Genomic DNA, 25,299 nt, shown 5'->3' with positions numbered 1-25,299 from the left:
AAAGTAGAATCCTCATCTCCCTCCATGTCATCTTTTCTTTGCCAACACACCAAACATCCTAACAGAGAGATTAGCATAAGCTTACACATGCATTAGGGAGTCAGGACATTCATGTCCTTCATTGCTCATGCAGGACTGTAAAATTGAGGAGATGGTTAACAAGGTCCTGACAGGTCACAATAACATTCCCAGTGGGTCTTGCACACTTCGATCGGTAACTAATTGTGCAGGCCTAACTTATGGTGTGCTAAAATAAGTTTAAAGTGTTTGTAATCACTTTGTTTAACCTATATAGGTTGTTACTCCAAAAGCCTGTCACCATGTGGCAAAAATTCCAGATTGGGCAGGGTCCCATGCAAAACAAACCGCAGTCACTGAGAAGGCAGAAGTGCAAGAAACAAACCAGATGGGGTGGAGTGATGGGTGGCATGTCATGTGCATGTTCTTGTGAGGATATGTGCCACGGGGCACCAACCCCACCAATTCCCTCGTTGACCAGGTTGGTATACCAGGGCTATGCTTGGATTCTGTTTTGGCAGGGCTTCGGGGCGGGGGGGAGTGCCGAATCTTTGCATTTAAGGCAGCCCGAAACATCCTGGTTCATCTTTCTGAGCAAAGGGGCCAAAGGCATGTTGCCTGAGCTACTCTCTTACCCCTAAAGATGGTCTCTCCATGGCAAGGTTGAGGCACAATGGTGGGGCAATGTGGGTATGTTTGCAGTGCTGCTGCTGCCGAGGCTGTATCTGCTCTACAAATAAATACAGGACTTTAGTCGCCAGAGCTGACAATTTGGTACCTTCCATAAAATACAAACATTAGGGATTTTTTTTTTTAAAAAAAGGAAAATATATAACTTTTTCTTTTTAAAAAAGAGAACTCATTCAAACGTAGTTATCATAATCCAGTGGCGGGTGAGAGTACATAGAATTCTATACACACATATCTACATTTCTGTCTGTACGGATCTGTCCTATGCTCAATTGTGGTAAGAATAAAAGTTATGGACCTCTTTCGGCGTCTCTTGGTGACAACGGTTGCTGCTCCACCACAACTCCAGGGCTGCGACCAAACAGGCCAGCAGCAAGCCGATGGCCAAGATGCAGAAGACCCCAGCAAAGCTGTGCAGTTTCAGGGCCTTCCCGTCCGTCTGTGCATTGGCGTGGCTGTTCAAATCACAGCGTCCCATCCGCGGCCACCATTTTTCTTTGAAGACATCCAAGTAGCCAGCTTCTTGAAGTTCTAAAATCCTGCAGAAACATTATTTCAGAGGGGGGGGGGGAGAAACCCTGTAAGCATTATTTTCCTGAAGGGGAAGTAACAGAGAAACTCATTAGACCCCCCCAAAAAAAAGTTAACAGCCACATTTTACAGACAACGGGGGTTGCCAGACAACAGATCGACCGCACAGTGGACCATGGACATGGAACGGAAAATCCCTGCAGAAGCACATGTGAATATCAGAATTAGAACATTGAAAAACATGTTTGAGAACAAATATTGGAGCGCATCTGCACACTGCTCCCCCAATGTACTGCACGAATGGGATAAACAAACATTTGAAAATACACACCATATTGATGACTCATGAGAGAAACAGGATTGATTGCATATCTCTGTTGAGTGTACAGTCAACAGTAAATCCAGGTTTGTTGCTGTGTAAAATGTCCTGTGACCCTCATACACATCTCTTATTTCTGACTTTGGTGGGCGGGGCATCCTGCCGCCCAATCGTTTTGATTTCACTTAGGGTTTTTTTTTAATTTGCTTTTAATTTTTTTTATTTTACCAACAAAATGCATGAAAAAGGAAAGAACATTAAAAGAATAAAAAGCGAGTAAACATAGACAAAATATATCAGAATTGAGATTTATAATTATATCGGAAATAAGGGGATTTTAAAAAAAACCCTGCTGAATGTTAAAGTCCCCATCCAACGTTTCCTATAAGCCAGTGGTGGCGAACCTATGGCACGGGTGCCAGAGGCGGCACTCAGAGCCCTCTCTGTGGGCACACATGCACAGAGGTCGTCATGTGGGGGGGAAATCGTCCCCCCCACACACACACATCTAGGCTGACCTGGGCTGCTAGACTTGATGTGTGTGCACCTCAGAGAGCAGGGAAGACTCGGCTGGCGGGCCTGGTGCCTGTGTTCCAGGTGGCTGCTGCCCGGGGGAGGAGAGGGGGGCAGAGGCATCAGAGATGCTAGAGGGGTGCAGAGCGGCACATGTGGGATTTGCTGGAGGCTACAGCAGGCTGGCCCTTGCTCGAGGGGGTTATTCAGGTTAAATTGCCGTGTTGGCACTTTGCGATAAATAAGTGGGTTTTGGGTTGCAATTTGGGCACTCGGTCTCAAAAAGGTTCAGCATCACTGCTATAAGCCATGCACTTGTACAGCTGCGTGTGGCACCATATTGGTGCCACACAGACAAGGGGCTGCCTGGCAGGGGGAGGTCTCCTGGGTGACTCAGTTCCGCTCAGTGTTTTGGAAATTTCACATAGCACCAGGGAAGGATTAGAAAGTAAGTAGCCCCACCTCTCAATCCCACTGGGAATTTGCATTCAGTAATTTCCCAATTACTTGTTTTGCCCTTGTAGTCAGTTCTAGGGCCTATTGCTCAACCTTTCACAAAAAAATATTTTGAGGTGCCTGATTGTATAAAGGCTGTTCCTTTCCTCTGCTCAATAGTTACCACAACCTACTTGAATTGCCATTTAGGCTTGGCCATGTTCTACCGTTGATGAAGGAACAGAATGAGAATATACTATGACAAAGCAAATACACCCAGACACAGTTCAGGCATGGAGCTCTGGTAGTAAAGTGGGATTCTTAGCTTGATCTGGGGCCCCTTCTGCATGGGCCAATTATCCCGGGGTGGGGGTGGGATTAAACCAGTGGCGGGATCCAAACATTTTAATAACAGGTTCCGATGGTGGTGGGATTCAAACAGTGGTGCCACCGCACACACGCACCTCCAGTCCCCATTGGGCAGGGAGGATGCTTTAGTAACCCCTTCTCCGCACTCAGAAAAAAATTAGTAACCACTTCTAGAGAAGTGGTGAGAACTGGTTGGATCCCACCTCTGGGTTAAACCCAGTTGGGGCTGGAACTTCGCATGATTCCCGCCCCTAAACCGGGTCAATCCTGCTTTAAACCCTCCGAGGCAGGAAATTTGGAATATCAAAGATCCCACCTTGGTGCCAGGGCCGAGCAAATGGCCTGGTGGGGGAGGCGGGTTGATGGTGGCCGCTCCTTTCCTCCCCCACACACACACCTGCTATGCAGGTGCAGGTTGCCAGCTGGTCGCCACTGCGATGCCGGCCTGTGGGTGAGGTGAGGACCCCCAGGGTGCAGGGAGGCGGGACGCAGGCGGCGGCCATGGTTCTGTGTGAAGCCATGGTGGCAACCCACTGCAGCTTTGGGGGCTGCTACCCCAGGCTGTGTGAACAGCCTAGGGCCGTCCTGGGGCCATTTATACCAGCTACCTGCTGGGATAAATGGCCCAGGTGGAAAGGGCCTGGGTTTACACATTCAAAACAAACAACTTCATGTTACCTTTGGGAGAAGAGGTCCCGATATGGACTGCCGTGCTGGAGGGCTATCCCATATCCTTTGCTGCTGATGCTGTTTCCCATGACTGTCACAGAGCAATCGTCATCCGTCAATGCTGCATATTCCACGACTGCAACATCCCACAAGAACGCATAGTTGCCTTTCTTGGCCTGTCAAAACATTAGCCCAAACAAACAAGCCATTAAAACCATCGAAGACCCCTCTAGGCTTTCTATGCACATCTCTGACACTGTGACAAGATTTTGTTATTACTTTCAGCAATTCAAGAACTGGGGACTGTTTCACTCATTTTAAGGGGAACATTCATTTCAAATCCAGCAAGAATCCTTCAGATTTGTGTCTGCACAGGGGCACGCATTGATACATGAAGGATAGAAAAACGCAGCATAATATGAACAAGACAAGAAACACAGTATCCTGTGTCATACAGGCCACTGATAGCTGACATGTGAAAGCACTGTAGAAATACTGTCTTTGCTGAGTTTTTGTCACGAAGATTATTAAAGAACGCAGTCATAGTTCTTTATTTTGTTCAAGCTGTTCGGCAGTTTTATCCAAAGGAATTCAAAACAGTTCACAAGCTGCTGGTTCTATCCTATTTCAGCAGCCTTAATCAGTGTACAGTATTCAGATTTGTGTAAGCTTCTATGTGATATTAAGATCCGCTATATGAGCTCTTAGGACCCTTTCGCACAGGCAAAATAATGCACTTTCAAACCACTTTCACAACTGTTTGCAAGTGGATTTTGCTATTCCGCACTACTTCAAAGAGCACTGAAAGCAGTTTGAAAGTGCATTATTCCGCATGTGCGGAATGAGCCCTAGTCTCTTTGAAACAATCACAATGGCGCTGGTTGCTCAACCAATAGTTTTGACTGGGCCTTTCCCCACTTTTCCTGCTGCTACTGTCGCTGCGCGCTGGTCTCAGTGTGCGGCATCCCTGGTGCGCATCCGGGCGTCCCCACAACCGGGCGTCCCCACATCCCTGGTGCACATCCCCTGCATCCAGGCATCCCCACATCCCTGGTGCGCATCCGGGCGTCATCAAAAGGCGCCGTTTTCACCAGCACCAGGGATGCTGCGCGCTGAGGGGGCGTGACAGCGGCAGCGTCGGGGCGGCTGCGCTGTCGCTGCCCCTGTCGTGGGGAGTGCAGCGGGACCCCGCACTACTTGAGCAGAGTAGCGTGGGGCTTAAGGTAAGTGGGAAAAGGGCCACTGTTTCAAAGAAACCGAGAGTTTTTTGGTGGGAGCAGGGGAAAGTGGAGAGGACCTTGAACATTTGACTTATCTGATCAAAAACCTTTTAACTAGCCACACATTTTCTGACGGTATCTCACTTAAGCAGCAAGGCCCTTCACCTTTAGTTTGAATTTCATTTCAGATGACAAGCGGTGACAAACTCATTACTGAGAGGTACCTTCCCCATTTGCATTAAATTTAGAGTAGGCAAGGTGCTGTGACGGAAGTATTCTCCATATTCACCTCAAGGTTCATCTCAGGTAAATTTCCATGTCAACTCTGTTTTTTTTTTTAAAAAAAAACAGGAGATTCAGTGATAAACTGGCCACACTGAGGTTCATGCCAGAGGATCAGAAGCAGGAAAAGTGAAGCAAAAAAGCAAATTTCACCCTTGGCAAAGATTTCTGCTTCAAATGCTGCTTGGGAGGGGGAACAGAATACAGAAGCGGTCTGGTCACTTGGTTACTGTAATGTAGGCCATTTCTGCACGGCCAATTAACAGCGCCCTAGGGATGGAAAAAACGCTGTCCCTAGGGTGCTGTTTGCACAGGAAGCACTGCTGCATTGCAGCAGAGCCATCCTGGCCACCCCGGAGCGGCGCAGGACGCCCCCACTTTTCCCGTCGCCTCCACTGACCTTCCTTTCCAGTGTCGCTCTGGAGGGCTGCAGAGACCCGCCCACGCTGCCCTCCAACCCCTGGAGGTCAGAGGGCAGTGTGGGCGGGTCCCTGCAGCCCTCCAGAGTGATGCTGGACAGGAAGGTCAGTGGAGGGGGACAACCCAGAGGAGCAAGTCGGGGCCGCTTGCACGATAGCATGCTAACGGCCTCTGAGCCTCCATCGGCACAATTCATGCCGGTGGAGGTGTGTTTCCACCACCATGCGGAAACAGCTGTGATATTTTCTTCAGGATACTTCCACTACTTGATGCTTCTTCTCCTTTTCCCCAAAGGTACCCCCCACTATAGCTTGGAAAATACTGTATCACCCAGTAGGATTTTCAAGGCAAGAGGGTGATTTGCCATTGCCTTCCTCTGTATAATGGCCCTGGTATTTTTTGGTGCCCCCCATCCAAGTTTGAAACAGAGCCAACTCTGCTTCCCTTCTGAGATTTGACGAGACGAAGCTGGCTTCGGACATCCAGGTCAGGGCTGGAAAATACTAATATATCAATAATCCAGTGCTAGACATAGAAATAGAGAGCCCTGTGGCACAGAGTGGTGAGCTGCAGTCCCAACTCTGCTCATGATCTGAGTTCTAGCTTGATGAAAGTCAGGTTCAGGTTCACTTAGCCTTCCATCCTTCCAAGGCCAGTAAAATGAGTACCCAGCTCACTGGGGTTAAAGTGTAGATGGCTGGGGAAGGCAACGGCAAACCAAACCAAAAACAAAGTCTGTCTAGTGAAGGTTGGGATGTGATGTCACCCCATGGGTCAGTAATGACCTGGTGCTTCCACAGTGGGTTACCTTTGCCTTCACCCTAGACAGAGAGATAGTTAAATACTGGTTTACCAGTGTTGATAATACTGTACATAGAGATGGATTCAAGAAATCGAGTAATTCACATTTACATAGTAGAACAAATTTCAGCTTAAAGTACACACTAAGTGAAGAAAAATATGAGAAAAAAACAGCTCTGACTCTTTCACTGCTCCTGTATACACCTTGTTTAGATACAGTAACCTTTTTATATGTGTTCCATTCATTTCCACCACATACCCTTTCCCAGTCCTGCCAAAGTCCTATTTTCTTAAACATCCCCTTCCTTGTTTTCTCTTCAACTCTCCCTTTGCTCAACTGACTTCAACTGATTCTACCCAACCTTAGAACTTTCAAGCATCCACAAATCCACAAATCAGGCTCTCAGCTTCCTGTCCTGACCAATCACAGCCAAGCCAGTCATTTAATCAATCCTTTTTTTCAGATCTAACCACCTCTTTCTGCATTCACTCTCTCAGATGAGTTTTTCGTATTCCTTTTAAAATTGACTGTCATGTAACTAAGGGATATGTCACTGCCATTCTCAGAGTTACAACACCAGCAGCACATGCCCGCTTCTGCCCTCCACAGCAAAATGCAGACTCCCCTGTCCTGCCCCCCTCCACTGGCTGGGCTCCCAGCAGGCAGCCAGCAGTCCCTTCTGCCCTTCCCTTCAGGCAGAGGCGTAGCTAGGGAAAATGGAACCTGGTTCAAATCTGAGTTTTGTGCCCCCTACCCCCATGGGTGGCCACTGAGATGCTGGAATCCACTCCCAAACAACGTCACTTCAAATCAGTGGTTCTCAACCTGTGGGTCGTGACCCCTTTGGGGGTCAAATGACCCTTTCGCAGGGGTCGCCTAAGACCATCGGAAAACACATATTTCCGATGGTCTTAGGAACCAAGGCACAAATAATTTTATGGTTGGGGGTCACCACAACATGAGGAACTGTATTAAAGGGTCACAGCATTAGGAAGGTTGAGAACCACTGCTTTAAATGCTGTTAAAAGTAGGGAGCGCAGATTCTCCTTTTAAATCCACCTTTAAGGGAGAATCTGGGGTCCCCAGCTAAAACAACATTGAAAGTGATGCTGTTTTAGAATGGATTATCCCTCACCCTGAAACAGCATCACTTTCAATGTTTAAACTGGGGGCCTCAGATTCTCCCTTTATATCCATGCCAAAGGGGGTGGATTTAAAAAAAGAATCTGGGGAAATTTGGGGGTGCCTGCTGTCAGGGGTGCAATTGTTAAGCTAGCAGCACCAAACTTTCAGGGTACCTTTAGGAGACACTCCTGATGATACCACCCAGTTTTGGTGAAGTTTGGTTCAGGGGGTCCAAAGTTATGGACTTTCAAAGGGGGTGCCCCATCTCCCATTTCCAATGGGAGATAATAAATGAAGGCTACACCTTTGAGAGTCCATAACTTTGGACCCCCTGAACCAAACTTTACCAAATCTGGGTGGTATCATCAGGGAAGTCTCCCAAACCATCCCTGAAATGTTGGTGCTGCTAGCCTAAAAACTGTGCCCCCTGCAGGCCAAAACCCAAAAAAACTCTTAAAAATACAAAAAAAACCCACAAATGGGGGGCGGACCTTTGGATATGTAATGGGGTGGGATTGAAACTGAGAAACCCCTCACCTATATCCTTGCCTTCAGATCAAGCTCAAAACCTGCAGCAAAGGTAAAATGCCTCATGGTTTCCTAATTTACTAAAATCCATAATTTTATGTAATTATCCATTTTGTAGCATTCCCTACTCCTGCTGAGTACTTCTTGTGCCTTGTGATTTCATTCAGAGAAACAGTGCACCTCAACTATCAGAAACTTGGGAGAGATTAAGCTACACAAAGGAAGCTTTCCTCTTTTGTCATGATAGAGGAAATGAACTGTAGTCTCCCACTAGTTTCACTGGTTGCTAATATTGACTGATATTAGAGGATACCGTCGCAGCTCGGCCACAAATGTCAACCATAATTGGGATTCCAAACAGTGCTTGCATGCTGTGTGCATGATTAATGTAAACCATTTTTGTTAACATAAGATGTAAGAAATGTCTCTGGATGGGAATTCAGGGGGAAAAATGATCACTCTGCTTGGTTAAAGTAATAATTGACTTCCTAATGCATTTAAGTAATATCTTTTTCAGTCTCCAGTGAAGGTACAAAGCATAGTGGAACAGATGGACTGGGGAAACAAATGCAAAGAAATGAGAAATCATAAATACAGGCTTCCAAGACCCTTTTTTAAAAAGGTCACAGCGTTGGAATTTTTTTGTTCACGTTAGGAGGACCTAGAATTCTTTATGTTTGTATTAAACAGCAGATCACTGAAGGTACATGAGATTCATTTTTCTTTGGGGATTTATTTCTCATTTTATTCAATACATTCTTAGCCTGCCCTTCTTCTAATGATTTCAGGGTGATAGGCATCCCACTTCCATTTTACCCTCACAACAACTCTAACAGGTAGGTTTGGCTGAGAGGGAACGGATGACCCCAAATCACCCAATTAGCTTTAAAGCATTGAAAGAATTTGAACCCGGGCTTTTCAAAACCTCATCCAGCATTTTAACTATTATACTATCTGGCATTTTATATGAATACCACAGATTGAGAACCATATTAGATGTTATGCTAGTTTAGATGTCATTGCTGATAGCAGTTACTATAGACTCATGGTGGCGAACCTATGGTACTCCAGATGTTCATGGACTACAATTCCCATCAGCCCCTGCCCCATCTGTTAAGATGTCATAGCTAGAGTTACCACCTCCATACTACAATTGGCCATGCTGGCAGAGGCTGATGGGAATTGTAGTCCATGAACATCTGGAGTGCCATAGGTTCGCCACCACTGCTATAGACCAAGTTTATATTACCCTCCACACTATCTCAAATAATTTACTTTACATTGTGCTCATGCTCCACATTTCCTTGGATGACATCACTGGATGTTAATTGGAGAGGGAGGGAATATCGTGACTGGGTTGGCCAACTCTGGAATGGAAAATTCCTGGATATTTGTGGGTGGAGTCTTCAGCAGGGTGGGGCTTGAGAGGGGAGAGGCCTCAACGGGGTATAATGCCATAGAATCCACCCTTCAGAGCAGCGGTTTTCTCCAGGGGATTTTATCACTGTAATTCTGGGAGATCTCCAGATTGCATCTGGAGGTGGTAACTCTAGCTATGACATCTTAACAGATGGTAGTTTTACTGTTATGGAGAGTGAAGGACCACTTGAGGCACAACAGCCAATGTAGTTCACTGTAATGCAGAGTTTGCCCCTTAAAGTGGTGTGATGGTCTTGCTGTCTCTCCGGGGAACATAGGCTATTGTCGGACTTCATAGTGAGGTGAGGTAGGAATACCCAACACAAAATTCTCCATGTACTCACCAAACTACTGCCATCAGAATTCCCAAGGCACGGATGTTAAACTAGTATAAAACCAACATAAATTTGCAATAACAACACGCTGCTGTAAGACACAGCTCATCCCAACTGCTTAACTGTTATCAGCTGCCAGCTTTTCGAAAGTCAAGCAATTAAACTAATTTCCCATAAGCATGCCTGCCCACAAATGATTACAGTACACTGAACTCCTCGACGGTGTTCCCAAAAGATGAAATAAACGTGAATGAGCATAAAGAAAACACAATCAAGTGTTTGCCCTTTAACAATTAAGTAAAACTGTCAAGCCTTGTGGAGAGGCGCCTAATGAATAAAAAATGGTTGCTCCTAATTTTCACACAGGTAATAATGTTACCATGCCAGATAAGATGGCCCCAAAGGAAAGCAAGTGGAAACCGAGAAAGACTGGTCATCTTAAAAATGGCATATTTAACAAGTCTGCTGCTGCATGAAACTACCCTCAGGAGGGTGCTGTGTGGTTTCCGGGCTGTATGGCCGTGTTCTGTGGCTGGCATCTGTGGCTGGCATCTGTGGCTGGCATCTTCTAGAGGCCATACATCAAGGGAACCACTGACCGTATAGGAAAACTGATGAAGAAACATAACCTACAAACAATCTACAGACCCACTAAGAAAATTCAACAAATGCTACGTTCAGCAAAGGATAAGAGGGGTCCTCTAGCTACTGCAGAAGTCTACCGCACACCATGTAGCTGTGGACAAGTCTACATAGGAACCACCAAACGCCTTGCGCTAACCAGACACGCAATTAAAGAATTTAAAGGCACTGCAGACTATTTCAGCCAGAGAAAAAAATCAGTAATAGCAGCAAACTTGTTAAACCAACCTGGACACAGAATAATATTATTTTGAAAAACAGAGTTCTGGACCACTCTGACAACCAATTATCGATCAGACTATACAGAGAAGCCATTGGAAATTCACAAGCACATGGATAATTTCAACAGGAAGGAAGAAACCATGAAAATGAACAGAATTTGGCTGCCAGTGTTAAAAAACTCTAGAATCAAGACAGTGACTGATCAGCTCCACACAAACACAGGACAACTATAGACTATAGCACTCAAAGGAAACAAAGAGACCAGGATACTTCTATTCAGATCCATTCACCTATTGACCTTGCTATCTTCATTGTTATTCCCATGCTACAGACTTCTCTGTGACTCACATGCCAGGCTACTCTATTCAGATGGCCTCACCTTTTGACCACACAGTATATATACTCCACTTGCTTTCCATTCCTACCATCAGATCCTCTGAAGATGCCAGCCACAGATGCAGGCGAAACGTCAGGAGAGAATGCTGCTAGAACACGGCCATACAGCCCGGAAACCACACAGCACCCCAGTGATTCCGGCCGTGAAAGCCTTCGACAATTCATTACCCTCAGGAGCTTTGCTGAAGGTACAAAAATGAATCTAAAGGGCTGGATCCTGCAGCTCAGTTCTGCCAGTGGAAGTCTTTGCTTTCCTTGGCTGGAAGGAGCTGTCCCTGATGCAAGACTGCATTAGGGGAAGATTCTTTCTACCAAAGGAAATCACCTTGCAAGCAAAGTACATTCATAGGATCCAACCCAACATTACCTGTGTTTAACACGGTATATATAAAAAAAGATCGGTTTCCTATCTCCAAGGGGCTGGTTGCTCTCTGGCCAAGCTGCCTGTGTACCAGACCTTCCCCACAGTGACACCAGTGTGTCTGCTACAGAAGAGGATGTCAGAGTGAAAACACCTGGAATTTGAATCCCAACCAAGTTCAGCATGGATGGAAGTACCTCTCGCGAATACTCCCCTGTGTTCCAAATCTGACAACTGATCTTCAAGTTTACAGTCAGGATAACATGACTACAGAAGCTGAGACACTCCTGCCTTTTTCCAACCTGGTCAAAAGTTTGGTTCCTGCACTTTTTGGAATCTAGAAATGTTGTCTAGTAACGGATATGAATAAGCAGTTGCAGGTGGCAGATCACATAATGCAAGGTGGTGGCTTTTTTTTGAGCAGTGATGACAAAGATGTCACAAGGTTTCTCTTCAAATCGTAATATTTCTCCGTTTCAGTTCCTTTTGAATTGTAATGCCTAATAAAGGTCTCTTTATGTTTTATGATGTCACAAGGTATTGCCATTGGAGTATGTGTCTCTTGTGAATGCAGTTTTCCACTGAGCCTGGGTCCAGTTTTGCCAATAACCCATTGAGACCGGGTGGAGGCCCAGTAGAGACAGGTAAGAGCATAAGTCAAACACAGGATTTAGGCCTAGCTGCTTCAATCCAAGCGTTCCTCAAACCTTGTTGCCTGGATCCATCTGGTGGACAGCAATTAGTTCCTTCCAAGACATAAACCAAAGACTATTTCCCTTCTACTGCACGGTTGAGAAGAGGGAACTGGGAAGTGAACTCAGGTCACCCGACTTTAAAACATATGTGTGCTACATTCACACATGCAACCCCAACCTGGTTCCCCACGTGTTCACCCTTCTAAATGTCACGAGGGGGAAAGGAAAGAAAGAACACAGGGGAGGGCGGTATAAAAATCCCATAAATAAATAAATAAATAAATAATCAATCAATCAATCAACTCCATGGACACTTGGCATCACTTTGGCCCCCTGTCCTCAAGCCACGCGGTCTTCGGCACACCAGACAAAGCAATGGACAATCTAGATTGGCTAACAATCACACCTGTAGCCAATGGACTGTTTGCCATTCAAATAATTTGGAGCAGAGGAATTGAAGGACTAGACATGGGGTGTAAGGTCCTGGAAGTCAAGATAGATGGGAGAGGCAAGAGCGGCACTCCAAATGCAGGCATTAACTTCTGATATGCCTTTGAATGAGAGATTTCACCTCAAGTTTTTTAAAATCTACATTTAATGTCCAATTTTCGTAGAACTGAGATTAAAAAGATGAGGGTCACACAGTCTCCACAGCCCTTTGGGCTGTTTTTATCTAATTAAAAACATCTGAATACACCCTCACATGACCCACTCAAGTGGGGGCCAGGGCTCCAGCACCCTCATGTCCCCACCCCTCATTACGCCACTGCCATCTGGTACTGTTTTTCTCATAGAAAAAAATTTACAGTGGTGTGGCAGACAGCACAATGCTCCCACTCTTGCTCCTGAGGGGTGGAGGGAAAGGGCTGGCCGGCCGAATGAGCCCTCAATGTGACTCACTCAAGTGGTGCCTAGGGCTCTAGCACCTTCATACCCCCCTCATTACACCGCTGCTATCTGATACTGTTTGTGAGGCACAGTTTGGTATGCTTGCTGTACAGCACTGCTTCCGTTGAGTTTGACAGAATAGAGACACAACCTCTCACAAATGGCACCTGACACCCCAGGTTGCCTCAGACATGTTTACTTCATCTATTTTCTCTGTCTCTTGCTTCAGGGTTTCTACTGTCGCCAGCTCTCTGGAGTCTGCAATCTGCTGACAGGAATGATAGCCCATATCTGTAGGATGCTTCCTATTTGCACCATAGGTGCTTGGGGAAATATTATCAACTGGAGACGTTCCATTCCTATTACAAGCCAATGCCTGAAGAATAGTATGGCTGTTCCGAGCACTGCTATAAAAGTTGTGTGCAACTGAGGAGGAATTTCTCTGTTTCATCCTAAAAATATTTCCAATCTGAATCGCAGAGCGAGGCAGCAATGATTTTTTTTTACTATATTGCCTTCTTTCTCCTGCATTTACTTATTTTTGTATTTCTGTTCCATCTTCCCTTCACTTGGGAACTCAAATGGCACTGCAGTTATGAGAGTGGCATTGAGAACATAGAAAACAAATGGGTTACAATCCAACATAGACATATATAAATACAATAAACACACAGACGTAAGCGAGCATCACTCCATACTAAGCTGCAAAAGTTGCCGTGTTTCCCCGAATATAAGACAGAGTCTTATATTAATTTTTGCTCCCAAAGATGCGCTATGTCTTATTTTCAGGGGATGTCTTATTTTTCTGAGTTCCGTTCGTCGGGCATGCTTCCAAACAAAAACTTTGCTATGTCTTACTTTTGGGGGATGCCTTATATTTTGCACTTCAGCAAAACCTCTACTATGTCTTATTTTTCGGGGATGTCTTATATTAGGGAAACAGGGTAGGAATACTGAATCCTTACAGAAAAGTTGGTCTTTATAACCTACTTTTCTCAACCTTTAAGGAGGCTCAAAATGGTTTACAATGCTCTTCCCTTCCCCTTCTCACAACAGACACCTTGTGAGATAGGAGGGACTGAGAAAGTTCTGAGAGAACTGTGACTAGCCCAAAAATATGTCATCAATCAAAACAGAATCAGTGGCCCTTTGACACAGCAACATGAAATGGGAGAACAAGGTATCACATGATGTATGCATCTTAACTATCCTTCTGCCAATATGCCACAGAAGCAAAATCTGAAAAATATAGAACGTTCTTCTGGTGAAACACCAGAGAAACCAGAGTTTCCTCAAAACTAGTAACATTTCACAAGGACATATCACTCATTCTCAGGTTGTTGTGGGACTTTGCTTTAAGTGAAATCTAAAAAAAAATTAGACATTCCACTCTAGGGTAAATGTTTCAGGAATGCATTGAAATGAAAAAAAAATTCAGTAACATTCACATCTCCAGAGCAGAGTGTTTACATACAATGAACCGTAGCCTTTAGATAACAGAATATGTTTTTGCTGTCTTCATTTACTAGTCTTGGAGAAGACTTTCTGATCTCAGCTGCCTGAAATTGACGACTTTTGCATACTTTAGCTCAAAAAAGAGCAGACTTTAAGTTTCTGGGAACTATTTACTGTTGGTGTTTTTTGCCAAGAGTCTTGGGAGCTTCTTGTCACAAGATGGCAGTTTGGTGGGTGGAGCCTGTCACACAAAAAGAGATTTGCTTAAAAATTACAGCGTTTCAGAGTAGATCTGAAGTGCTCAGGTGAGGAAACCTTTTCTGCGATCTTTTTTTTTCTCTCCCAAGACAACCTCCTCCCCAGTGTAACTTGAAATATAGAGGGGAAATATTACAGTGGTGGGATCCAAAAAATTTAGTAACAGGTTCCCATGGTGGTGGGATTCAAACTGTGGCGTAGTGCCAATGGGGCTGGGTGGGGCACGACGGGGGCGTGACCGGGCATTCCGGGGGCAGGGCATTTCTGGGCGGGGCTGTGGCAAAGACACAGCCGCTGTGCCGGTCCTTGGGCAGGAAACAAATGCACGCAGGTGCAGGCTGCCACGCACGCCAGTGCACCTCCTGCTAGACTGCTTCAAGTTCTGCGCGCTACTGGTGAGAGGAGGGGCGTAACTAAGGTGGCAAAATCGCCAATTAGTAACCCCCTCTCGGCACACACAAATAATTAGTAACCTACTCTCGGGAACCTGTGGGAACCTGCTGGATCCCACCTCTGGAAATATACAATTACCCCTTTGTTTTCACAGAAAGAGGCAATCATACAGGGAAGAAGAGTCAACAGCATGCCCCTTTCCTGTGTAGAGCAGCAGTATATGGGCATGCCCTTGAATAAAGGAGGAATAGCGGCAAATAGGATAGAGTGCTGTCATTTTCCCATCCAGAAAAAACATATGTCAGTTTGAGGACTTCCTTCTCCTTCACATGAAGAAGAATAGAAGCTACTGAAGTCATTTTAAAGGGATGGAGAAGAAAGTGATCGGAGCAGCGCTGGGGGAGAAGTGGAGAGTGCTATGAATGCTTGGAGAGTGGCTGTTTGCTCCCCAGTGACCTTCCGCCCACCCATGTTGTAGACTTCTAATTATCACTTTGGGACCAAAGACTTGTTTGCCATCTGTTGGCAGCAACCTTCAGAAGCCTGTGATTACGGGAGCGGACGAGACAGCCCTGACAGTATTATTTGCAAAGGGGAGACAGGTAGTTTTGCTGGGGGGACCAGGAGATAAATGAGAAGGAGTCGTCTTTTGTATAACTTCAACTTTGCAACATGACAATGTAAAGGCAGGCACAGACTGTCAACCCCCTGACTTTTAAGGCTGAAATAGTAATTTCTAAAATGAAGTCACTTGATGATGGGGAAGGAAATTTACTGTCTCGGCCCAAAATATGGAGGCCATGAGTTGTTCTTAAGCTTACAAGGGCCAATTATGGAATCTAGAGAGAAACCAAGAAAAGCACTGAGTGCTCCATTGCTACACTCCCTTGTCAAGAGAGAATAATGGAGGATATGAATATGACAGATGGCCTTGCTGGAGGGCACATTGTGAGTCTGTAGCTGAGGTGATACCCGAAAGTGGGTCTTTGTGGCCCACAACTTACGCTGTTAACATTAGTTCCATTTACAAAACGTGATTGCTACCACTCCAGAAACCTGTTTGAGGCCACTTACAAGGTAAAAGAGTACACGATTAACATCATAAAACCACAAACATGAACATTATAACTATTACAGCCAGCAATAAACAAGTAAGGAGTCAATTACCAACACTAAAAAGCCTTAAAAAATAACATTTAGAAGCATAAAATAGCATTTACAGAGCTGGTCATAAAGATGGGAACTAAAAAGACGGAACCCTTCAAAATTAAAAGCCTGGCTAAAAGGAAAGGTTTCGGTATGGCAACAGGAAATACAATAGGAGCCAACCAACCTCATAGGTGCCAGGAAAGCCACTGTCATGACAGAGATATTCATCCGAGCAGGGCTTTAGATGTACAAAATCAACAAGTGCCTCTACACACGTCTTCTCTTCTATGGTCCCCACCTGATGGAATGACCTGCCAGAAGAGGTCCGGAAGGCTCCCATCCCTCTGGCTTCATTCATTCATTCATTCATTCATTCATTCATTCATTCATTCATTCATTCATTCATTCATTCATTCATTCATTCATTCATTCATTCATTCATTCATTATCATATTTATATACCGCCCCATCCCCTGAGGGCTCTGGGCAGTGAACAGCAAAATAATATTACATAGACAGTAATAACAGCAAATAATAAACATAAATAAATAAACATAATTAACATAAATTAACAAAATTAACATAAATTAACAAAATTAACATAAATTAATAAATTAAAACATAAAATTACAGCTTTCCACATAAACCACTTGGCGTCCAGTATTAAAACTATCAATAAAAACCCTCCCAAAGGCGTCCAGTATTAAAACTATCAATAAAAACCCTTTCCACACACTAAGTAAAACTCTATTATTTAGGAGAACTTTTCTACATAAATAATAGGGCAACACTGTAACAAAATTTTCACAAGGATAGGAACTATAGATTGCACAACGGTGTATATAGCCTGTCTCGGAAAAAGATGTTAGTAGGGTTGTGTATTACTCCACCACTGAACAAAACATGCCAGACATTCTTCGTTGTAGAATGCTCCGCCTGGATCTAGTGCCCACCTAGCCCTGTTCTCCCCCATCCATTTGAAAGTTTGAAAGTAAAAATTTGCATTCAGTTTAATTATACAAAGTACCATGTTCAGTAATGCACAAAATAATGGTTTTGACAAAGGCAACGCATAAAAATGAATGATAATTCTCATATTCGTTTGTGACTATATTCTAGTGCAGAAGTGTACTATTTTCCCAGCTGCTGCACTTCAACTGACCACACTAACATCTTTTTCTGAGAGAATATAGTATATATTGTCTGTTGCTGCAGTATGCTATTACTGTGTAATTTCTGCATTTTTGATTTGTTGTATTAATGCTTATGCTTTGCATCAGCTCTTTTTCAGATTTGTTTGTTTTCAGATTTCTGCAATGCAAACCCCATTGCATTTTTTATTGGATGGCCCACCTTGCTGTTTGTATTTATTCTGTGTACTCCATCTTGAATTTCAGTAATAAAGGTGATCAATCAATCAATCAATCAATCAGTCAGTCAGTCAGTCAGTCAGTCAGTCAGTCAATCAATCAATCAATCAATCAATCAATCAGGGAGAGGACATTCCAAAAGTGAGCACTGGGGGGGGGGGACTTCTGCAGGTGATGGAGCAGAGATTAGACGGTTTAGGAAGAAGATCTTAATGTGTGGGCTGAACAGAACAGTAGGAAGTGACCCTCCGTATAGCCACCATTTGGCCATGGAAAGGTAAGAGTCAGCACTTTCAATTGTGTGTGTGTGTGTCAACAAAGAGGCAGCAAGTGCAGATCTTTCAGTAATGGAATGCTCTGATTCCTACATCCAGCTCCCAACAGATGAACTCTCCCAATGGTTTCCTTAAAACCCGTCTTGGAATAATTGTTACTTTTTCTCTCTATAAATACTGTTCAGATAATCCTGGAGGACGAATCTACAAAATGCCAGCCGGGGCAGATGCAATGCTGCATGACTTATGTTAGGACATAAAACAATCCTCCTTAACCTGCAAGATTTATTTAAAAGTTCACCCGCTACTAAAGACCTGCCACTAGATATAAATTTACATAGGCTTCCGAAACGTATTTTGTAAAGTCTATTTTATGGCTCTATTAGGGAAACTTTGTATATTCTGCAAATGAGAGATAAAAACAGGTGGTCACACATTGCTACAATGGTGTCCGTTTTTAAGAGACAGCAGACAAGGAGCAATAATGAATAGCCAATTTTCAGCAGAGAACATGGTTAGTGAACTATATCATAAATTTTAAGCATTAAGGAGAGACCCTGTTTGACCTGCCAGGATAGATTATGAAGCTCTAAGGTTGGGTAACTTTCCCCAGAAGGTGAACAAAACAATCAGAAATTGGTTAAGTTGGTAAAATATTGTAGCACAACATGAATGCTGCAGGAAATCTTAGGGGAAATATAGATGGTAATGCCAACTTGTGTTTATTTTATAAAAGATTCCCATCATTTAATGTGTGGATGAATTCAGACACTGCAGAAAAAAGATTTCTGTGCAGATGACCATCCAAATATAGGCATGATTGGGAAAAAGGAGGAGATTGAGATCCACCCCTGGCCTCTATTCATTTACCCGATTTGTTTCCCCACTCCTCCACGTTAATCCTGATGGGTGATCATGGGCCAGTCACAGCTCTCTCAGAACTCTCTCAGCCCCACCTACCTCACAAAGTATATTTTGTGGGGAGAGGAAGGGACAAGGAGTTTGTAAGCCATTTTGAGACTCCAGATAGTTGAGAAAAGTGGGGTATAAATCCCAAATCTTCTTATTCCCCTTCAAATAGTGGCTTTGGTACATGTGCATACACTGGAACACATATGTAGGATCCATGCCCTTTGCTTTCATGGAGTTTTATACAGTCTGGTGAGTCTACTGCACCTTGAATGTTTGGAAGCTATAGGAGAGGACAGCATCTAAGGCACTGTCACATGCATCAGGGAATTATCTCAAAAGTCTGGCAGTGAGAGAAGCTTTCTTAGTATATTCAATATTTCAAAGAAGGCAAAGTTTTGAACTTGACCGGACTTTATCTCCGCATCTTAGGAAATATTTAACTGATTAAAAACACTCGCTGCATTCACTAATGGTTTCATTCAGGGGAAAAAAACAATTTCTAGGCACTGCCTTTGACACAAGCAATTTGACTGTTTATTCAAAGAGCTCAGGGAGGTGTGAAGAATGACATTTGAAATTTAAGAACTGCAGTTTATGTGACAATGTTATTAAATATTAGACCTGATTTATGCTCAGGTTTAATCAAGTGGCAAACCTGGGTCAGCCAGGGTGCCGGAACAGAACTGGGTTACTGTACAAGTACTTTGATAAAACTGATCAAGTAAAACCATTTTTAAAAGCCATTCACACCGAAAAATTAAAACCAGTCTTAATTTGACAACATTATTATCATATAAATGTGAATCATTCCACACAGCTCTACACTGATTCCCAAAGTTTTCCAAATTAGTATTCTGAACAATTTGCCAATGTGAAATTACAGCAAAATGTTAAGTACATGTGGTTATAACAAATGGATGTTTGCACAGTAGGTACAAGTCTTTATATTATGTTAGCTCAAGTGTCTGACAACATAATCCAATGTGATTGGAACAGTGATGTCTACAGGACAACACTGCTTTTTAAGCTTAGAGGTCCCAATTCAGCAAAGTATGTCCATAGCAGGCTGGGCTCATGTTGGAATTGCACTATTCAGCTATTTAACATTGAAGGGGGAGTTAAGGGGACTTGATTCCATCTTCCTGTGCCCTCCCCTAAACAGTTGTTTAACATAATGCCAGTTTTGTGTTATCAAACAATGGCTACCCCAGATGTTAGATTGGCTTGGGGAGTCATGTGTATGAGTCCATTCAGACAAGCATGGCTAATTTCATGTGCATGTTGTCCCTATGAGAGCCAGCATGGTAGAGTGGTTAAGAGCGACAAACTCTAATCTGGAGAAAGGGGATTGATTCCCTAGTCTTCCACATGAAGCCTGTTGGGTAATTGTGGGCTAGTCAACAGTTCTTTAGAACACTCTCAGATCCACCTACCTCACAAGATGACTGTTGTGGGGAGAAGAAGGGAAGGCAATTGTGAGCCACTTTGGGGCTCCTTGCCGGAGAGAAAAAGGGGTATAAAAACCAATGCTTATTCTCTCTCTTTTTGCCTAGTTAGACTGGTGTTTGTGTGTATGTGTGCGTGTGCGTGGCATGTTAAGGAAGTCTTGAGGTCTATTTTTTTTTACAAAATTCCTAAGCAGATGTGCACTCCATCCATGTTACTTCAACACGATAGATGCACGGAAGGACATCCAATGTGCCAGAAAAATGAACTTTTCATTTCCTTTTATAGTAGCCCCCCCCCCCGCCCCCAAATCAGTGATGAGAAAATCAGCTTATAGTTTGGCACTGATGTACCTGACCCAGAAAGACCACTGCTAATTAAAACAATATCCATCGGCCGAAGATGGGCAAGGAAGATAGCGAGTGAACGAATCCAAGGATTCTAATTCCTCAATGGCAGCTGAATCAAATCCATGATGCAGAACGTGTTGTATAGTTGGATGACGAAAAAAGACATATATACGCCATACTTTCTCAAGCAGATAATGCATTTAGAACTGCTTTTGGCTTAGGGGTGCTACAACGATGTGACCTTAGGTGAGTCACATGCTGTTCACTTTCCAACTACTTGGCAGACAGGAGCTATCATTAGATTAGGAAGGCTAGACTTTCAGCGGTTAGAATGAGCCATATTCCTTTCTAACCATCAGCCACTGAAATGTCACCCAAAACCAAAATGCAAAGCGGTTTTTGGCTTCCTCCTCCCAGATTTTGCAGGAAGCAAAACAGAAACAATTCCACCAGCAAAAATCCTTGGCCTCCTAAGGTTCTTACTGCACTTTTCAAAAAGCAACATTCGAAATGAATGACATCTGGAGATTTTTGAGGCTAGGCACACCAACTCTGAAAAGAGAGTTTCTCAAGATCTCAAGTATTAAAGAAGATCTAAAAAAATTTTCTTCCCTGCTGCGGTGACCTCAAAATGCTTCTTTCGTTGTTGCTTCTCATTTATAGTTTGCGTCTGATTTATATGGGATTCTTTATTGTTGCGTCATTTTCTGATCCTTTGTCCTGCATTTCCCCCATAAAAATGTATGCATTTATCAACATTATTTGTGCATCAGTACATTTGCATTATACATTACATATACAAGTGCCGCACAGTGTATGTGTGTTTGTGTGTGTGTATGTATAAATAAATACTGCATAATCTGCACATAAAAGCTATAGAAATAACTTTACCACAAGCAATTGTGAAAAACAGAGAATCAGAAAAATTGAAAAAAAATGAGGGAGAAAAGAGAACATTAATTTATCCCTACTGGACGTTCGGTTCATTGGGGTGTGGTGAAGGCAGACAGGAACATGAAGAAGTGAATTCTAGACTGCCTTAAAGAAACATTACACAGTGAGGCATGACATATTCCAGAAATAAGTTATCTGAGAAATACTGTGACACAAAATTGACAGACAGCTCCTAACATCATTCATTGTGAACATTCATGTGTTCCCGAAAGCTAATGGTTACGGAAAGGCGACTAGACTCTTTCAAGTACTCTGAAACACACTCCATTTTTAAATGTCCCGATCTCAGTCTGGGTCGCCATAGGTGGTGCAGCTCAGCTTAAGCACCTACCTCCCAGTTTCCACCCAAAGTTCTTAGTATAATAGAAATTTGCTCATGTATGATAGTGCGAGCTGGAAGCATCATATTATGGAGTGAGAGGGACGCGTCTGGGAACAGTGCCTTAGGTGTGTTAATATTGTGAAAGAGCCAAGGTTGGATGGATACAGCTGTTCAAATGCAGCTGCAATCACAGGACATGAAAAAAAATCGCAGCACATTTGGGACACGCCAAATGCCTAGCTGCTTACCCATCAAAACCTTTCTAAGCGCATAAATGTGTGCTAATAAGCTTGGCCAGGGATAAAATACTTTGGGGTCTTATCCAACTATCCACAAACAAAGAAAACAGGACTGCTACAACGTTACTTGATGGGAGGAAGAAACTGTATAAGCACTCATTGGTCAAATCCCCACTACCGTCTTAGCCAGGTTTCAGAACACAAACTAACCAGGTTTGAGGGATGACCTCCCCATTGCTTGTGTGGCAGATTCCGTTTCTGGCGCTCATTCTCCCCGTTAATCTGCGTTCCGGCAGAACCTGGTTACAAGTGGCATAGACCCCATTAACACGGTTCAGAACTGATCCGAGGGGAGGGATGAGGGTTGAAACCCTGACTCATCCCCCCCCCCCCGGAGTGTGACACAGAATTCGGGCAACCAGTCAGTGCTGCGATGCGCACGCAGCCTTTCCTTGGTTTCGTTTCCGCTTTTGCGATTGGCCAGCAGAAGGGGATGCAAACATTAAACTGTCAAACGTGTAACTTTGAATCGTTCATGGTTTACACAGGTAACGATTAGCTGTTTGCACAGTTAAACGTTAAACTTTTACACATTGGTTTTTTGATCATGCCTCTACAATGTACGTTTCCACAGTGGGAAAAGGTCCCACCCCATCAAGGCATGCCAGCCAATCAGGGAAGACCAGCAAAGCGAGCTCGCCTGGTAGTGGGGATTGCTAAGAGTTCTGCAACCAGGTGTGTCTGCTGTGTGCTCGCTGTGGTGGGGAGGGAGAAACTCTGATGAAGAGGACATGGTTTCACAATGAACAGGTTTGAATCTGCGTGCAAATTTCAAGTGAGGATTCGACCATTAAGAACTGAACACACATCTGTAGTACTACATACAGAAGTCACATCATTTGAATACTTCTTGTTATAGTTGCAATAGTTTTTGCATGCATCATCTTTTTGTGCATCCTTATCAATGTGCTCTTAGCTGTCATCACAAGTCCACTCTGCTCCGTCAAAGGTGGGTCAGGACCTCCTACAGCTCAACTTGAGGGAGCCAGTGTAGTGGTGAAGAGAAGTGAACTCTAATATGGAGAACTGGAATTGATTTCCCACTCCTCCACATGAAGCCTGCTGGGCGACCTTGGACCAGGGACAGTTTGCTCAGAACCCTCTCAGCCAACCCAGAGGCAGACAACTGGCAAACCATTCTGAATGTCCCTTGCTTCGAAACGCTTACGGGGTCGCCAGACACCAGCTGCGACTTGACAACACGCATAATCACTCATGCCACTCAACTTTCTCTTCCAGCTCTGTTTTAGTGTGCTGTGTGTTGGAGTGCCGCCCTCCCCTTTTTCCCATTCATCCAATTGTTCTGTGAGCATCCATGGTTCTCACTTGCTGGTTCAGCTCACAATCTGCTAGCCAGCTGCAAGCAGGGAGACAATAGAAGAAGAAGAAGAAGAAGAAGAAGAAGAAGAAGAAGAAGAAGAAGAAGAAGAAGAAGAAGAAGAAGAAGAAGAAGAAGAAGAAGAAGAAGAAGAAGAAGAAGAAGAAGAAGAAGAAGAAGAAGAAGAAGAAGAAGAAGAAGAAGAGAAGGAGGAGGAGGAGTTTGGATTTATATCCCCCTTTTCTCTCCTGCAGGAGACTCAAAGGGGCTTACAATCTCCTTGCCCTTCCCCCCTCACAACAAACACCTTGTGAGGTGGGTGGGGCTGAGAGAGCTCCAAAGAACTGTGACTAGCCCAAGGTCACCCAGCTGGCATGTGTGGGAGTGTACAGGCCAATCTGAATTCCCCAGATAAGCCTCCACAGCTCAGGTGGCAGAGCTGGGAATCAAACCCGGTTCCTCCAGATTAGATACACGAGCTTTTAACCTTCTATGCCACTGTTTATCTGGTGAACCAGATGTGCTTCCGCACTTCTACATTCCTGCTGGGTGACCTTGGGCTGGTCACAGTTCTCTCAGCCCCACCTACCTCACAAGGTGTCTGTTGTGGGGAGAGAAAGAGAAAGGAGTTTGTAAAAGTTGCCTTGAGTCTCCTGACAGGAGAGAAAGGTGGGGTAAAAATCCAAACTCTTCTTCTTTTTCACAACACCCACCCTCTCGTTCCATGTCTGCCATTTGAATTGAGACTTATTACTCAAGTATCTTTGCGTGCTTTCAGTATCTGATCCTTAAGACCATTGAGCTGCTTACCCCTCAATTTACTGATGTCCGTTGAAGTATACGTCCATAATTTTATTTCATTTGGGGTGGACTGGTATCATTGCACCATGACACCAACCACAATTGCACAAAAGCAGAAATAGTAAAACAATAAAAGTTGAAATAGTAAAATAGCAACAAATAAAATTTAAATGATAACAGAAAGCAGGTCAGAGGTTGGCAACCAAACTGTGGGCCTTTCCCCACTTACCTTCTGCCACCGTCACTGTGCGCTACTCACTGCGCGCGTCATTTCTGGCGCGCGCCCGGGCTTATCCACAACCCCGTGCTCTGTGCGGGGTCATGAAAAGGCGCGGTTTTCTCCAGCGCCAGGAATTACGCATGCTGAGGGGGCGTGACAGCGGCAGTGTCGGGGCGGCTGCGTTGGCCCGAGTAGCGCGCAGCAGAAGGTACATGGAGAAAGGCCCTGTGAGAAGCAAAGGTGCAACAACCTAACATTACAGAAAAGTTGCAATGGAAGTTCAAAGCAGCTCAACATGAACTCTGCCAATGACCTCTGGGGCAACCCAATCCAAAGCTTGTCTCCCTCTCAACTGCAACAGCTGAGCAAGGTAACTGTGCCTGGTGACTTTGTTCCTGTCAAACATTTGCAGCAAATCTGGGAGTACAATAGATCAAATTCCAACCTTACAGATCGCAGAACTCCCTGCACAATTTTAATAGTCGCATCAGTGAATGAAGCACAAGTGTCACCACTGATCAGCAGGTATTCCTTAGGAGATTTTCTTGCTCTGACTTACATTAAGTCTGAACGCTGCAGAGTAGTAGGAATTTGGCTGTTGAAGTTTCTCTGCTTTTCGTTGAGGAATTAAAAAGCATGGCAGACAGATAAATGTTGGAGATCTCTTGTGCTTCCATTAGGTAACAAATATCCCATGCTCTCTCGGGAAAGAAAGTATCATGCATAGGCTCATAGCAGGCAGGAAGCAGAAGGGGAGGGACTAAGAAGAGGTAATTGTGGATATTGTCCATTTGCACTGAAGAAGAGGCCCTTTCCGCACGGACCTTTTACAGCGCCCTAGGGACGGCAAAAATGCCGTCCCTAGGGAGCTGTTCGCATGGGGGCGCAGCTGCATCGC

The 25,299-nt window shown here is 44.3% G+C and overlaps 1 protein-coding gene across 1 annotated transcript in view; it reads right to left on the bottom strand.

The window, feature by feature from the left end:
- GRID1 (glutamate ionotropic receptor delta type subunit 1) overlaps positions 1-25,299 on the bottom strand; it is a 255,063-nt gene that overhangs the window by 26,138 nt on the left and 203,626 nt on the right. The window contains exons 10-12 of the mRNA XM_048506863.1: positions 3,554-3,720; positions 1,007-1,247; positions 654-743 (exon numbers count right to left, since the gene is read on the bottom strand). Of these exons, the coding sequence (XP_048362820.1) occupies positions 654-743; positions 1,007-1,247; positions 3,554-3,720 (498 nt within the window). The remainder of the gene's footprint in view (positions 1-653; positions 744-1,006; positions 1,248-3,553; positions 3,721-25,299) is intronic.

The sequence above is a fragment of the Sphaerodactylus townsendi genome, linkage group LG08, assembly GCF_021028975.2.
Source record: "Sphaerodactylus townsendi isolate TG3544 linkage group LG08, MPM_Stown_v2.3, whole genome shotgun sequence".
In the NCBI taxonomy this organism is placed as follows: Eukaryota; Metazoa; Chordata; class Lepidosauria; order Squamata; family Sphaerodactylidae; genus Sphaerodactylus; species Sphaerodactylus townsendi.
Note: the sequence above shows the minus strand (reverse complement) of the source record. Positions and strands in the feature narration are given on the sequence as shown.